The sequence below is a fragment of the Lates calcarifer genome, unplaced genomic scaffold (genome assembly GCF_001640805.2).
Source record: "Lates calcarifer isolate ASB-BC8 unplaced genomic scaffold, TLL_Latcal_v3 _unitig_544_quiver_1704, whole genome shotgun sequence".
Lineage (NCBI taxonomy): Eukaryota > Metazoa > Chordata > Actinopteri > Centropomidae > Lates > Lates calcarifer.
The window spans coordinates 2,745-19,488 of record NW_026117529.1 but is presented as its reverse complement, the minus strand read 5'-3'; the positions used below and the strand labels follow the sequence as shown (position 1 = coordinate 19,488).

The 16,744-nt window shown below is 40.8% G+C and overlaps 1 protein-coding gene and 1 pseudogene across 1 annotated transcript; both read right to left on the bottom strand.

The window, feature by feature from the left end:
* Positions 1-701: 701 nt before the first annotated feature.
* On the bottom strand, positions 702-4,685 carry LOC108874543 (UPF0538 protein C2orf76 homolog). The gene is made up of 5 exons (XM_018663052.2): positions 4,361-4,685; positions 4,195-4,245; positions 3,716-3,753; positions 1,563-1,644; positions 702-1,030 (listed from the first exon to the last, which is right to left on the bottom strand). The coding sequence occupies exons 1-5, from the start codon at positions 4,488-4,490 to the stop codon at positions 954-956; spliced, it is 378 nt and encodes a 125-aa protein (XP_018518568.1). The 5' UTR covers positions 4,491-4,685; the 3' UTR covers positions 702-953.
* A 5,620-nt stretch (positions 4,686-10,305) lies between these two features.
* LOC108874541 (metalloreductase STEAP3-like) lies at positions 10,306-15,955 on the bottom strand (annotated as a pseudogene).
* Positions 15,956-16,744: the final 789 nt, after the last annotated feature.

Here is a 16,744-nt window from a genome sequence, read left to right as displayed (position 1 = left end):
AAAGTTGGGTTGATGGATTTATTGACAGGGATATCATCGGTCGCTTTTTAAAAACATGGGTCATTTTGGCTTGATTTAATTTCATTTTAACCTTGGAATGAATTACAGTGAAATACTTCAGTCACTCGCCATTAAGTCTGGAGTCATTATTAGCTAAGACACTTTGTGAAGGATATAGAATATTTTTTTTCTTTCAAATGTCACCAGAAGGGGCTCCATGTCCACTGGTATTTATGTGACCTTGATTTAATTTTCCATCCATTATCGTTATGACCTTATGTGGTATTAATGAGCAAAAAGTGACAACATTGGCCTTTCAGAATTTGTTATACATTTAGCAAAGTCTTCATTAAGAACCAAGGACACATATTTTAGACTGCAACCAATTGCACTTTCCCAAACAGGATTTGATTACAAAAGAAAATGTGATCACTAGTTTCTGTCTTTTCAGCTTACAGCACAACTACTGTAACCTCCTCCATAGAAGTCCATTGGAAGAGTAAATGTCATCACTTGCAGCTATGATGTATGTTGCATCTTACAGGATAAGCAGTTAAAGATATTCATATCAGTTTGTTTTAGAGCTTACTAGCATGTTTTGCTCATAACCATACTAACTGCAGTAAATTAACACAGCTCATGGTCTACAATGTAGTGCAGCAAATATTACAAAAACAACAATAACAACATTAAAAAAAAACTCCAGCTATCAGAAAACTTTATTCAGCATATTTTAAAACAATAAAGAGAATTAATGTGTGCGGTCACAATTACCAGAACAGAAAAAATAGAAATAAAAAGGCATACCAGTGTGGTGCATGATGAGCATTAATTTAAAAACAACCCTTCAAATTAAAACTCTTCAGAATTAACATGATGGCACCAATCTTGTCTACTGGTCCTGGCATGCTTGACTTTGAACTCTGCTCTGCAAGAATCTTCTGTGCTATTGGTCACCAAGCAGTTTTTGGATTTGCTTTATAGAGACCATAATCTTCTTTCCTGAAGAAGGCCACTTCTGTTTCATTTGCTGAAAAGACAAACACAAAAACGTCATATAGACTTCTATGTACCGTTCATCAATATTAAGTTCTTGATATTAGTCTTATTCAAAGAATTATTATTTGGAAATTTTATTGAGCTTGTATGCTGGCCTAAGTATATAATTACATGAAATTCCAGGTAATGCAAAGCTTTATATGGAAATACTCTGACTACTCAAGCCTTGTCACATCAGTGGCAATTGGTTGTTCTGAGCAACTGCCTAGCACTCTGAAAATTAAAATAATTGATGCCCACGAAGCAAGGGAAGGCTGTAAGAAAAGAGCAAAGAGTTTTCAGGTAGCCATTTCTTCAGTTTGTAATATAATAATAGCAGGCATCAGGAACAGTGGAAGTCAAGGTGAGGTCTAGAAGATCAAAAAAATCCTCAGAGAGAACTGCTCAAAGTATTGCTGAAAAGACAAATCAAACCCCTTTGACTGTAAATAACCTTTAGGAAGATTTAGCAGACTCAAGTGTTCCCCGTGAGTGCTTAATGGACAACAATGACAAACTCTCACCAACGCCTGCAGTTCTAAGGGTTTGGCCATCTTGCAAAATGAGCTTATCGTCGTCATCTAAACTCATCACCAGTTCATTAGTCTGCCAAAAGAAGAAAAATACTGGGTCAGTTGTTAATGTACAGATGATTTCCAGCTCATTCCATAGTGGCATTCCATGCAGACCCAAAAGCCTAAATTTTTTATCTTATAGTTTGGCTTGACCAATCACAACACTTGCCAACTACCAACTCCAACAGTATAAACTAGGGATGCACAGTATATCAGTGGCTCGTGTATTTTTTGCAGGTACATCAGAAAATTATTGTTATTTTTCAAATAACAGTATTTAATAACAGTGGACAATGCAGAGTAACCCAGTCCTGAATGTTTTCATGGGGCTTTTGAGTAATTTACATAAATGTGCATTAATTTTCTGGAAACTTACCCTAACCATATAACCATAATCACTACGTGTCTAACCCTAACCTTGCACAATGACCCAAAAATAATTTTTCCACTTGAGGACATGGCTTTTCTCCCCAGTTGCACAATGTGTGCGCACATACAGACAGGCACTGTAATTTAAAGCAAACTTCCTGCATTTTTACACCCCCTAACCTCTTGAATGAGGTCAAGAAAACTTGTGTATGTCCCGTCTCTTTTAAGGAGTAATGGCTAACAGTGCATTTAAAAAATACTCAGGGACTCAGAGAGAGGCCAGAGGGCAGAACCATTTATTTCTACATTTTGTCTTAGAATGCCAATCCCAGGAATTTTGTATAAGGGGGGTTAATTTGACAGTCCTGAGGGTTACAAATAGCCACAAAAAACAAAATAATTATTGGTTATCCTTTTCAACCCTGAAATTATGTATCAGTGCATCCATTGCATAAATTTAAGAAATTATTTTTCACCATTATCCTCACATGGAATCAAGTGTGTTTTGAAGTGTACTTCAGCTGGTGGTTTATTAATTTGCACTTCTTTGTAACCACACTTTCATTAATATGTGTTAAGTTGACAATGGTTGGTATGTTAACATCTTTGATTGCTGCCAAAATTTTAGCATGACCCTGAGAACAAACTGGCAATGGTATGACTCATTTTAGTGGCACATGCAGATTCTAAGCAGTATACAGCTGCTGTTAAACATAAAGGCATGTCAGTTGTATTTCATTGACAGGTGCCACTATACACATGCAGTTACAGTGTAAAAACAATAGGTAGCTTATGTCACAATGTTGTCACTCATAAAGTTTATATTTCTGTGGTTGCTAAGCCACCAGTCCCATTCCTAGCATCTAACCCACAATCCCTGAGAACTGTTGTAGGTGAGGTTTCAAGGCCAAGTTTGACAGTACAGCCAAAACAGTGAGCTAAAGAAAGCATATGAGCACCATAGACTGGAGGATATGTTATCAAAGATACTTTGGTTGTTAACCTGTGTAGACATGTGATGGCCAACTGTCCCAGAATGCTTTTCACATCCACCTGGGTGATGGCAGAGATTTTTAAGCTTGAGTTCAGATTAATTTGTCAGGTACAGTTGTGTTTAATTGTAATTAATCACCTCAGCTGAACTGATGGTGTTTGCAAGAATGCTGCTATCCAAATTAATCATCAGTTTGCGGGTGGGTGTGGCTCAGGATGTAGAGCAGTCGCCCACCGATCAGAAGGTCAGTGGTTCGATTGCCGGCTCCTCCAGTCTGCATGCCGAAGTATCCTTGGGCATGATACTGAACCCCAAATTGCCTCCAATGTGTCATCGGTGTGTGAATGTGTGTGTATGTACTAGATGTATAGAACAAGTGCTGTATGAATGTGTGTGAATGGGGTGCATGTGATCTGTAGTGTGAAGCGCTTTGAGTGGTCGAGAAGAGTAGAAAAGCGCTATATAAGTACAGTCCATTTACCATTTGGACTCCTCAGTTGAATCAAATTCAATGGAGGAATTGTGCACCCACAACTGGTGTACTGTAATGCGAAAGGCCTACTGATTAGTGCATCTGTAGAAGTGGTATCTTGTGGAATCCACTTTGTGTCATATGCCACTACAACAAAAGTTGCATACCAGAGACTTTTCAATCTTGGTGTTTTTGAAACTGAACTGCTTGAGGACACTTAACCTTCAGACACATGCTTCATTTCTGGCCCAGCCATGTGATAGATACCTTTGCTCCATGTGCTTGATGAATAATTTTCATTGTGTCTGAAAATGCAAGAGAACATAATCAGATGAAGAGCATGGATATTGCCAGGTGCCACAGAGTGGAGAGGACACATGAAATTACAACCTTCTCAGGTTTGAAGAATGAATCACAATGTGTCCTCTCATTCATCAGCTACTTATCATTATAAGCCGATTACTTTATGAAATTTTTGGCTGTTGGTTATCTGTCAAGTATTGTTTTGACATTACGTGGCTAATGATGGGCAACTGTTTTATTGACACAACAAAATATATATGACATTTATGATCAATATATGGGGTGATAATGAATTTTTTGCAGCCCCACCAAGAACCCATAGGATGTCACTCTCAGACCATGACAGCCTTCTAGCTTTCTAATTTCTTATAAACAAATCTCACAATATGCTGGTTCAAATACGAATTGCATAAACTACTAGATATAAATTAAGGCATACATACCATACGCATATTTCCTGAAAGGAGGAGGAAGCCCTGGTCTTGTTGCAATATCTGTAAGAAGTGTATCATGACTGTACCCTTTTTCTTTTTTTTCTTTACTTTTTTTTTTAACTGCTGATGACATATGATACGTTATGATATTATACAGCCTGTTATATTAACTCACCGTCCCTGACAAGCTTTATGAAGTCCTGCACCGTTTGGTCTAAACTGACTCCGTGAAACACCACAGGTTTGAAATTTCTGTGCTCGAAGGACCTCACTAGACGAACGGTGACTACAGCTTCCCCGGCCATGTTTGCTGCTGGACACCCCACTGCCAGTCCAACTGATGAGCTCTAATAAAAGTGCGTTTAAATGGCACTCTTCGAGTTAAGCTATTGCGTTGTTGTGGGATTTGCCATGCCTTTAGAAGAAACCTACCGGATATCTGACGAGGCCAGATTAGTCGACAAAATTCAGCAATTAAGACTCGATGAGTAGATAACCGAGCGCTCCTTCACCTACTCCACCGTAGTGGATCGCAAACCAACGTAAAGGGTAAATACCGCCACCTACTGTATCATGTTCAAGACAAATTCTTACCCTATTATCTGTGTGCGTCAGCAAAAATCCAAATGTTTTTTTTCCCCAGTCTATAACTATAACTAAACCCGCACTGCAGCCTTAGATTTCTGTTCATGGCTGACTGGAGTGAAACCTCGCGTGTTATTCTGCAGTGTTGAATCACCACCAAATACAGAAATGTAATATCGTACAAAATGGGAATAAGTTCTGTAACGTAAGTATGTAAGTATTTGGCAGAGGTGGAAAGAGTACTGGAATATTCTACTCAAGTAAAAGTACCATTACTTTGATTAAATTTTACTGGAGTAAAAGTAAAAGTATTTGTCTAAAAATGTACTCAAGTAAAAGTAAAAAGTACCTTGTTTAAAATTTACTCAGAGTAAAAGTTACTTGGATACTTTTTTTTAAAAACAGGGTTGGGGTTCTTTCTTGTGTAGTGCAAAAAGGACAAATCTTTGGGTTACTTAACCCTCCTGTTGTCCTCTGGGTCAAAGTGACCCGGTGGCCGACAATGTGCCTTTGTGTGTGTGCAGTAGTAGTAGTAGTAGTAGGATTTGTTGTTGTGCATGACATTCGTGATTCTGAAGGGGTTATCTTTTGTTTTTGAATAATAGTAAGAAGAAAAAAGTATATGGAATACGAAGGGCAACGGGAGGGTTAATGTAATCCCCAGTTCTTTGATAACAGATTGAGCTGTTTCACTCGGGGAATAGCTTTGGCATGACCAACTACGGAAGCTCCAATGACACCACGTCTGTCAGTGACAGACAGGTCACAGTGTGCCTGGGGCACTCCCCTTGTATAACAACACAGTCGACCAGCCCCTCTCAAATCATTCCGTGTTCCGGTTTCTTTCCGTGTCTATGCAAGGAGGGATGTGATGGTGAAACACCTCACTCTGTTATCAAAGAACTGGGGATTATGTTAAGTAACCCAAAGGTCTTTTTCTAACGTCGTTCGATGTTTCACTATGGGAAATATAGACCACTCCCAGAGTGCATAAGCTTCCCAAGGCCATAAACATATCCAGCCTGTGAGCAATAATTACACTGACCCTGGCGTGTTCACTTCTAGCACTGCTTGTGCCAAGGACGGCCCCAAGACGTCAAGCCTGTAAAACCTCACAAAAGTGTGAGGGGTAGCCCAGCTTGCTGCAGCACAAATGTCCTGCACTGACACTCCCCTGAACAGAGCCCATGAAGTAGCCATACCCCTTGTGGCATGAGCCTTGAGACCCCTGGATATGAGGAGAGATGTCTGCACCCAGTGGAGCAAGAGCTCCCCCTGTGGGTACAGTTGGGGCACGACATGGGTTTGTTTTTATTTTGTTTTGGGGAAAACATTCTGCCCTTGGCCTTGGGCCTGGCTGCGAGAATGCAAGCTTTATTTGGGAACAAAGTGAGAGTGCTTGGTGACACTGAGTTATTTGTCCCTGACTCTCCTCCTCTGAAACATGAGGGAAGAGAGGCTGGGAGAGAACACCTGGGACAGAACTCACCAGGGCCTCTGAACCATGAACTTTGGAACTCTGTTCCACTTCTCTTCTTTGTGGGAGGGGGAGAGAGAGAAGCTGTGGATGCTAGGTTGCAAGCTTCTTCTTCCCTTACCCGAGGTGGGAGGGGCAGTTTCTCGCTGCCACAGCAGCAAAGGAGTGTTTGCCCCATGGTCCTGAGTTTCCTGACCTGGACTGCTGGTTAGTCTTGTGATTGGTTGCCTGTCTCTGTGGTCTAGGACCCTCTCACAGCTGCCACTGCCGCAGCAAAGCCAGGCCTTGGTCCCTGGGGGGGGGGGGGGGGGGGGGGGGGGGGGGCAGGGACCAAGGCCTGGGTAGGGGGGGACATGCTTCCTGGGTAGGCATAGGTCAAAGGCTTCACCCTCTTGCTTTTTCGGGGGGTGCTTGTTTCCCTCATCTTCTCCAGAGCTGGACCACCCCTTTGGTGGGGTCATGATCTCTGCCTTTTGTGCGTCACTCAGGCCTGAGAGGTTCAGCCGCAGAGCTCTCTCCCCTGCGACTGCAAGCCCCATCACTCGACCACAACCCTGTACTGCTCCACGTGAGATGCACAGGATGAGGTCGTTAACCACACAGATCTCATCCCAGAGAGCTGGGTTAGGTGACCCAGTGTCGAGCTGCCGGCCCATCTCCTCCAGTATTTCTGCCTGGTATGCAGACAGCAGTGTCATAGCATTCAGGGAGCACACTGATTGTGCTACATATTTATACATTCTCTGGAAAACTGAGGCAGTGACGCGTTCTGTTTTGCTAGGCAGAGAGATGCTGCTGGAGGCTGAGAGAGCGCGACAGTTATGGTGGAGGTGATAAGCCACTGAAGGCTCCACCACTGGGGGTTTGGCCAGCCCCAGTTCCCCCATCCCGTGGATCTCCAGCTTAGAGTAGCCTTTGGTGGGAAGCTTACTCTTGAATGGATTAGACCAGTACCTACTCACTTCCTTCATGCAGGCAAGCACTGCCGGCAGAAGTTGTTTCACTGGCAGCTGGACTGGAGGGGCACCCTTGCCGTCATAGAGGTCCCTTGCCGTCATAGAGGTCTTTCATAGAGGTCTTTCTCTGCCCCTTCAGCGTTCTGGGCTGCCGGCCACTGAATTCCCAACTTGGATGCAGTCTGTTTGCAGACCTCGTATAAGCTGCTATCCACTGGTGGAACAGTGTCAGACGCACTGCAGGGTCTGGACTGTGAAACTGGAAATGTGGAGTCATCCTCCTTGGTCCTAGGTCAGAGTTGGCATCACCCTCTGCCTCCTCACTGCACATTTCCCCTTCGAGGAGTGCTTCAAAAAGTGTGGTCATGTCCGGAGGCTCAGCATCCATGATGTCCAACCAGCTTGGAGCAGCTCGTGGCAGATGGGCACTGGTTGTAGCTTTCGGGGTGGCTTGACAGACTTGGGTCCTGGTTGTTGGCCACCGCCACTCTAAGCCGCCTTTCCAGTATCTTTTCTGGCACAGACTGGTGGTCTGCCAGCGATGTTTGAGCGTGTTTAGCACCCATACATGCTATGCACATTGGGTGAGGGTCCTTGCCCGAGATGGATGACATGCATGACACAGGGCACAGGCGGGATGCAGCCTCTTTATTTTTCGGTTCCGACCCTTGGCCAAGGACATGGTGACTGGAAAGAGGGAGACTGAATTAATATAAGCTGTAATAGTCACACCGCGATGCGTCAGCTTGTCGGTGATTGCGTTAGCACATGGAGTTTAGCCCTAGTTAGCCGTGTACCATTAAAGTTTACTCGCCGTGACACATTAGCAGAACTCCGGCACTCGGCTCAGCTAACAAATTAATGCTAGCCGGACCCTCGAAGGCTCACCGTAACGCATTAGCCAGAAGGTACACTGCAACACAATACCGGTACACCGGTAATCAAATACAGGGTACAGGTATAGAGAAACAGCTTGCTTAACGTGGACACTGTTTTAAGTCATTAGTGTAACCGTAAAGTTAACTTATTGCAAAGGACTTACTCAGCAAATCCTTAGATTGGCGCCTGGAAGAGCTGAGGGAGCTTGTATAGTTCTTCACGGGAAGAAAGCGAGAACCATTTGAGGGGGGTTGGTTGACTGTGCTGTTATACAGGGGGTGTGCCCCAGGCATAGTTCGACCTGTTTGTTACTGATAGATGTGGTGTCATTGGAGCTTCCGAGTTGTTCACGCCAAAGCGATTCCCATAGTGAAACACCGAATGACGTTAGAAAAAGAACTCAAACTAATTGTTTTTAATTAAAGACAAACTCTCACAAATTAAAGCTCTGACAAAATAAAATACATAGACACATAATAATGTATCAATAATGTATCATTCAGGGACCTTCAAGATGTTTTTGAGACAAAAATTTATTATTCTTTGATATCAGACTTTGTTCAAATGACAAAACATGTCAAAACAAGTCCAAACATGTCAAATGAACCACATGGCAGCTGCTATAAAACTTTTTTTTTTTTTTTTTTAATTGCACGTTGGTTTGCACCCACTGACATCATATCATTTATTTTTGCTTTCTTGCTTGGGGTTTCAAGTAGTTCCATGGTCCACTTCTGTGTTGCCACAAAGTCACTGAAGGCCTTCAGCTTTGATGGGTGTTTCCACTGTTAACAAAATGTTTTCATCAGTAAATCAATGTTATGTTCATTAAACCCTGTGAATTTTAAATATATACATTCATAGATAAAAGGTTTTCTACACACATCATATCTTTTACATGTGATCCTTACATCTCTCAGAGATGCCTGAAGATATAATCATGACTATTAAAATAGTGGAAGATATGCCTATACTATAGTAAACATCATTCATATTAAATGGATAGTTCACTACTCATTCATTCACTACTACACTGACTAGATAAGTAGCCTACCTAAACAATACCATTTTGAAACAACTGTCACTTTAACATTAACATCTTTGTTCATTTTTAAGACTGTATATGAAGTTGTATCCCGATTTACATTAAAACAGGTGATAATTTTAACGGGACATCATTTCTTTCCAACATAATTTCCATATAGACCTGGCATCAAGCTAGTTGTCAGTTTATGTGGATTTAAGTTTACCTGGTCTAAAAGACCTAAACAGATTTCTGTTTATCATCAATAAATCGATGTTAAGCATTATTTTATAGCCTATTGGATATACATCTGTAAAATACACCTGATACGCTAAACTGCTATAAGCTTAACTATGAAAACCAACTAACAAGGCAACGATAACTTACCTCTACATGCTTGCGTAGGTTTGATGTAGAGTTTTTATAAGCTGCCAGTTTGGTCCCTGGGCAAACACAGCTTACACAGCATAATAAAGCTGTTGCCTTTCTTGCACTTTAAGCCGAAGTGGTCACTTAAATATGGCCAGGGGTGCACTTCATTTCCTTCGAGCTCAACTTCAGTACAATCTGAAGGTGCACTGCTGGTGCCTGACTTGCTTGTCTCCATCCTTCCTGTGATTAAACTAGTGCCAGTTCACCTCCCCTCGTCATTCACTGCCGTAGTTTGCGGTGCGCAGATTTTCCACTTTGCTTTTTTAAAAATTCAGGCCAACATTTTTTTTTTACTCAGTAACGGATGTAATTTAAAACATAGTGGAATACAATACTTCCAAAAAAACATACTTAAGTAAAAATAAAATTACAGAGTGCACAAAAAACTACTCAATTACAGTAACGCGAGTAAATGTAATTCGTTACTTTCCACCTCTGGTATTTGGCAATTACACATTCAGGGTCTATACTTCAGTACATTCAATTTGACTTTGTGTGTACTTGTCCAATTACTTTTCAACTGCTAAAGTTCAGACTGTGTGTGTGAAAAGGGCACTTAAATGTAGTATTTATTATTTTATTGAATGAATATTGAATATTACTGAATGTGCTGAAGCACAGACTGAAAACAACAGAGACTTTATTGTATATAGTTGTGAATTAGAAACATAAACAGGGCATATTACAGCTATCCTTCAGTGATTTGCAGCAGCAGCACAGTTTCCAAAATGACCAGAATTGCCCCCAAAACACAACAAAAACATAACTTGATATAGATAGGATTTATTGTAGGACTGCAGTACTGAAGCACATTTTACAGGTGTAATTCAATTGTTTTTGTGTTCCACATCGGAGATGTCATTTAAAACAGATCAGCAAAGCTTGTTTCCAAACTGCAGAAATAATTATTCCTGAACAAAAAATTACAAATGAAAAGGTTTAAAATGATATTGAGGGTGAAATGTGTATTACAGGTGATACTTTGTAACTTTTTCATAAACAAACTTCAATTCCAAGGACTGAACATCCTGACAGAAGTGACTCCTGTGTGCAATCAACCCACAAGGCCCTTTTAGTTTACACCTAAATTGTACTATTATACCTTTTTTAAGTACATAAAGTCATATGTAAATCCCCTTGAAGGAAAATTGTATTCTGTTCCCTGAGGACAGTTCATCTTAATGGCTGTGCAGAGTTCTCCACAAGATAAGGACAAAACTTTCTGTTTTTGGTTAAAATGTGTTAAAAACTTAGCATGTTTGAGGATCATGGATAAATCATTTTTCATTGTAAACTGAAAATTAAGGCAATTTATGCCTTAATTAGATATTGACAATACAGGAAACAAGATATATAGAATTGGGCAATGACAACCCATGGTCCCTGGTCACACTCAAACCAGGGTTTCAAACCACTAGGTGATCCTTAACCGCTAGGCCACCAGGGTGCTGCATTTGGTACTAATCATGGGTAAATTAGAGAATGATCATCTGGTACACTTATATTTCAACTGCTACACTAATATAAAATAACACATTTAGTCAAAACACAGCAGGTCAATAATAATTGATTAATCATTAAATAAATTTTTGAGCATAAAATAACAATTATCCTTGAGACACTGTTCGAGCCTCTTGCTGATTTTCTTAGTCTTTGATGACAGTAAATTGCATTTCTTTAGACTGATGGTCAAACAAATCATTGGACAGTGTTGCCTTAGACGTTGAAAGACTGTGATGAGATTTTTTTAAATGTTGCATTATTAATTCAGAAAGTATTTGGCGGACTAACTGATAATTAAAACTGCATTTGTAGCCAAGACCAAGTGACCAAGAAATATATGCCATTTGAAGCTGGCTGATGCCAAGTGTGCACAGGCTAATCTTAAATGGCCTACGAAATGTCTAGCAGCAACTGGCCCCTGTCACTCTGCTGTCTCACTTAGGAATCCAGCAGGACATGACATCTGCTGTGAAGAGATGCCCCTTGTCTAAATTTCTAGACTTTCTAGACTGTTAATAACTAAAAAAAAAACTTTCTAACAATAATCTTAAAAATCTTAGAATGCCAAGTCATTGCAAAAAAATTAAGGCTACGCTAGGATCATGGACAGGTTAGATCACTGCTCTGCACTCTCTCTATTTTCCCCCTCCTGTCACTGTGTGTCTCTTTTTCCAGTAATGTTCAGCTCTACCTTCTCAAAGTACAGAAGAAGTGACAGAATTTATACTGTCACAGAGAAAAAACAAAAATATGGCATGTCCAGACTTAATATCTTGAACACTAGACGTCACCAACATTTTGAGGAGGATCTGCTTCATTTGACCTTGGCTCCTGGTTATTTCGGGGCCAGTGTCTTGCACTCTCCCAACCCCTTCGGATCTTTGCCAGTCTTAATGTCAGGCATGGCAGAGCCAAGAAGAGCCGTCCGACCAGAACTATGCAGGGCAGGATGAGGGCCAGCAGGTACATTGGTGGCAGGTAATAAGGATAGGCCACAGGGAAGAAGGCGAAGTCCCAGCCGAAGAAGAGAGTGTGCATGATGGATAAAGTTAAAGCAGTATAACCAAGTCCTGACTGGAGACACAAAAAGACACCAAAACTGTCAGAGAATTCAAAAATACAGAGAAAATTTAGATAACTGGACCAAATTCATTGTTTATTGGATGAGTCTCTTGAGGTCCAGAAATCAATATCATGCAACATCAGCATTCATTTGGAGTCACAGGTGTATATTTATTTGTTGTTTCCATTTACTGTGCTCCTCCTGCTCGAATGTAAGCTTTTGTAAGTTTTGGTAGCTAGCTATGCTGTTTATCATACACTGATCTGCTGACCTGAACAAATGTAAACTCCCTCCAGTTGAAGGCATTTCCCACAGAGGGCAGAGAAGTAATAGCTAACAGAGTGAGGACTCCAAATCCAAGAATTCCACAGGACAGGTAAAGGTCAGACCTCCATACCTGCTGCCCCACTGAGGAGTTTTCAACATCAGCTTTCACCTAAAAAAAAGAGTGAAAAATGAATAAATAAATAACACACACGCACACCATACATAGCTGCATTTGAGCATATATGTCTCTATGCACAGCTTACATAAATACAAATGAGTAAGAATATACTCACCTGGTGGTAAGCAGCATTGAGTAGTGTGTACCCTGCAGCCCTCCGCAGTGTCAGACACATACTGTACACAGCATGGAGGACAACGCAAAGGAAGCTTAGCAGGCCAAGCTGCTTCCGCCTGCACAGCCAGTGATCTAGCCAACGTGGAAATCTCTTATATTTGGTTCCCCTGCACAGCTGAAAAACAGCCGCCACCAGACCTAAGGAAACACAGGACTTAATGCAGTTTCATCCTGGGTGAATGAAATAAAGGTGCTCCTTTCTGCATGAGGTGGATAAATGCAAAGTTAAGCTATTAATTTGGAACTGAGGAAATGTAAATTTCCCCGCTGTGGGACTAATAAAGGTTTATCTTATCTAACAGAATGACTTCTGTTGGTAAAATGTTCATCCTAGCATGCCTCCCTGACTGATAATATTAAATTAATTATGTTTTTGAAGTATGTTTTAAAACAACAGTCAGATGTCCTTACAAACACTAAAACATGCTTGCTCTAATCATTCCTCCTGTTTCTGGTGGCCATTAAGAAATCTCTTCGAAATGCACTTTGACTCTTTGCACTTTGGCTTCAGGAGTGAGTGGATTGTACTAAAAAGACTGAAACTTTGGAAGACTACTAAAATATTTCTTGACAACTTATTTTTAAAACAAAAATTAGCCTAAAACTAAATAAGTAACATCAGTATGTCATCTGACATCTGACACAGTTACTGGATGAGACACACTTATGAACTCAATTCCTGTACTGAGAATTATACAAGGAACAGGAACAAAACAGCCAAGGCAAACTATGGAATAACATGTAGACAGCACAGTGATATTTATAGAAAGGTAATCCAATGTAACATTACCAACTAATGATGGATGTGGTTGGAACTTTAACTTACTGTTAAATATCATTTGTGCCACTATACAAAGTAAAGAGTTAGTTCCAGGATCAAAGTCTACAATCAACCATCTGCATCTTCCTTTAGATACTCACTAGAGAATCACAGAGTTTGGAAATGATTAGTGGATTTATGGGGGATAGTTTGTCTGTATTGCTGCAGAGCACTTTCACATGTGAATGAGGAAAAAGCCTTTTCCTGCCATAAAAGAACACAACACCTGTAGGCATGGTAACTGTACACAACAAAGATGGCAACACTTAAGCCTCAAAATGCTCACAAGGCATAAAAATAAAAAAAACATAATTTATATAATTTGAATGACAGTATAAACCACAAATTTGAGATATCACTGCAACTCCCTATAGTGTTAAAATTGTAATTTTCTTTTGTGTTTATTTTTAAAATTTTTGGCTACTTGGGATCACAATGCAGCAACAAACTGAACATCACAAACACATTTGACAAATTATTTGACAAATTATGCCTTTATAAAGTTGGCTAATGGGTTAGCAAAATGTTTCATACTCACATATCTAGCAGGCACAGAGCAACATTGAGATTCATTTGGAACCATGCTTGTGCCCACCTGATGAATGTAAGCCCACTACTCACTCTCCTTTTAGCTCTAATTTGGTCTCCACCAACTCCTGAGAAAAATGATTGCCACTGTTTGCCACCAGCTTGTCTCTGTGTCTGTCTGCTGTTTGATGCTGAGCAGTGATGACCATTAGATTTATCTGTGTTTTTTTCACTGAAAACAGCTGCCTGTGGCTGTTGGAAACAGGGGTGGTGAGAACAGAATTGCATTATACTAAAAGAGCTAAAGGGTGCTGAGAGCCATCCCTGCAGAGATCACCCCCCTCTCACATTACAAATAGTAATGTAATTCATAACTAATATAAAAAAACTGATCAATGTAGCTTTAAAGTTTCAGTGTCATTTTCAGGTTATGGCATATTATAGCAGCTGTTATTCAGTGCCAAATGTGTTTCTGCTGTCCAATGGCCTTCTAATGTTATGCTCTGTTCAATACCTGGTAGATAGACTAGAGCCAGTGTAACCAAGGCAACCGCTGGCAGTGTCTCATTCATAGTCACTAGTGGGAGCTGGTGGAAATTGTTCTGTCCTTTATCAAGGTTAGGGCAGCAGTATATGCTTCAGAGAGTTGTATCCATAGAAGAACAGGAAGAGAATGAAGGTAGTCAAAATGGGGCCTCCCCAGGAGGGGAAGAGGATGAGTGGGGCTTCCTCAATGTCTCTGGATTGGCACAGACCTCCCACATCCATGGGGCTAAAGCCCATAGAACGAGCCAGCTGGAGCACAGTGTCTTTAGAGGTGGAGCAGTCGCTGCAGATCAGGACCTGGGGGCACGGGGCAGATAAAGAAAGACTTCAGGCACAATGCATCAGTATGGAATATCTCCATTTCTCCTTATTCTTAGATCTGTCATGATGAAGACAAACTTCACTGTTTTTACACTCTGAAGCATCTGAAGCATGTTTCCAGGTGTTGCAGAGCTGGATATATGAAAAAAGTTGTGTAAAGCCTGTTGTGGCTGCAGAGGGAGCGGTGTGAAATCTGATAAATGAAGTGATGTTACACACAAGTACAATATTTTGGTCTGATTTTGATATTATATGATCAATTTTGAGTTTAAAATGACATTACAACATCATCATGCAACTTACAGTACATGTGATAACCACTGGTATGATGAGTTGACATTTAATTTTGCAAATATACCAATTACACTATATACTGTAAATATACTGTACTATACCACTATATAAAGAGATCAACTCTGTCCCACATATATATATATATTTATCATTATTACTGATAATTACTTGTCCTCATAAACTCAGTAATAAAAAATATTTTTTTAGTTTGGTCTTGATCTGCTCAACCTGAGCTAAATGCTCTTTGCACAATCTCTGACCCCAACTGTGCCTCACCTGCCTGCTTCCATCATGAACTCCAGCCTGCAGTGCCCATGCAGAGATAACATTGAAGCCCTTCACCACCCTGCTCTCTGGGAAAAGCTCTGCAAGTTTCTCTGCATTTGACTGCTCTCCACTGTTTAGCCTGGTGGCACTGCTTACATCTACCAGCACCTTGCGGCCAGCTGACGCCTCAGCCCCACCAGGGTGTAATAGTGCTCTGGGTAGACTGCAGCAAAAACCACCCTCTCTGCACTGTCCACTGCCTCCTTCTGCGATCGTATATCCACCCCATCAGGAAACAGACCCCTGTCAATACGGTTTGGGTTGCGACTACCCACCACCACCCTAAAACCACAGGCCACCAGCCGGATTGCAAGGGACCGGTGAGAAGTCTCCAGAGCCAATGATACTGATCACAGGGCCTCCTGGGCACCGGGGCAGGGGGCTCTGAGGCATCAGATGCAGCACCCGGCCAACAAGGGAGTCTTCATGTCATTCTGCATGGTTTGACTGCTGGGGGATGAGGAGGTCTGTTAGAATTCTAACTTAACAACTGTTAGGGTACACCAAACCTATAATCAGTGTCAACATTGAGAGCGGCTGTTTGCTCAGCTTGTTTATCTGATTTACTGAAGATCCAAACGTCTGATGACAAAAATTTCTCATTTGGTTTACATGGATGGTGACTGGGAACATTTTGGGTTCTGTGCTTTAGACTCTCAGCACACACTGTCTCTAGTCTGAGAAGCATTCTTGATGAGTGGAGTTTTGGAGGTAAAGTTAGTGCATCTGTACATTACAGTGCAAACAACATGATTTGGCATGACGACATATTATTGTTTGGGTGGAGGGAACGCGTTAACGATGACGTCACGAATAATCGACTTAAATTGGCTTGATTAATCGATTTCAAAAAGTAAGTAAAAATATTATTATTATTATTATTATTGTTTGTTATTATTATTAGTAATAGTAGTAGTAGTAGTATTAAAATAGACAGAATCGACAGAATCCTGGTGACTGTACTGAACAAGTATTTAGGGATAACTTTAGACTCTTTGATTTAATTTAAATCACTCAATAGCAAAGTGACTTATTTAATTAATTTATTTCTAAGGGACCTTATAAAATATTAAATATGTTCCAGTGTGACGAATATTGCCAGAGTTATTCTGAAGCTTTTTAATTTGCTACTCATTACAAAAACATAACTGTTTATATGAAAACTGATATTATTAGTCGTCC

Coding starts and splice junctions, on each gene's coding strand:
- LOC108874543 (XM_018663052.2), bottom strand. CDS start 4,490: ATGGCCGGGGAAGCTGTAGTCACCGTTCGTCTAGTGAGGTCCTTCGAG. Junction 4,246..4,360: donor CATAAAGCTTGTCAGGGACG/GTGAGTTAATAT, acceptor CACTTCTTACAG/ATATTGCAACAAGACCAGGG. Junction 1,645..3,715: donor ATCAAGCACATGGAGCAAAG/GTATCTATCACA, acceptor TTCTTTTGGCAG/ACTAATGAACTGGTGATGAG.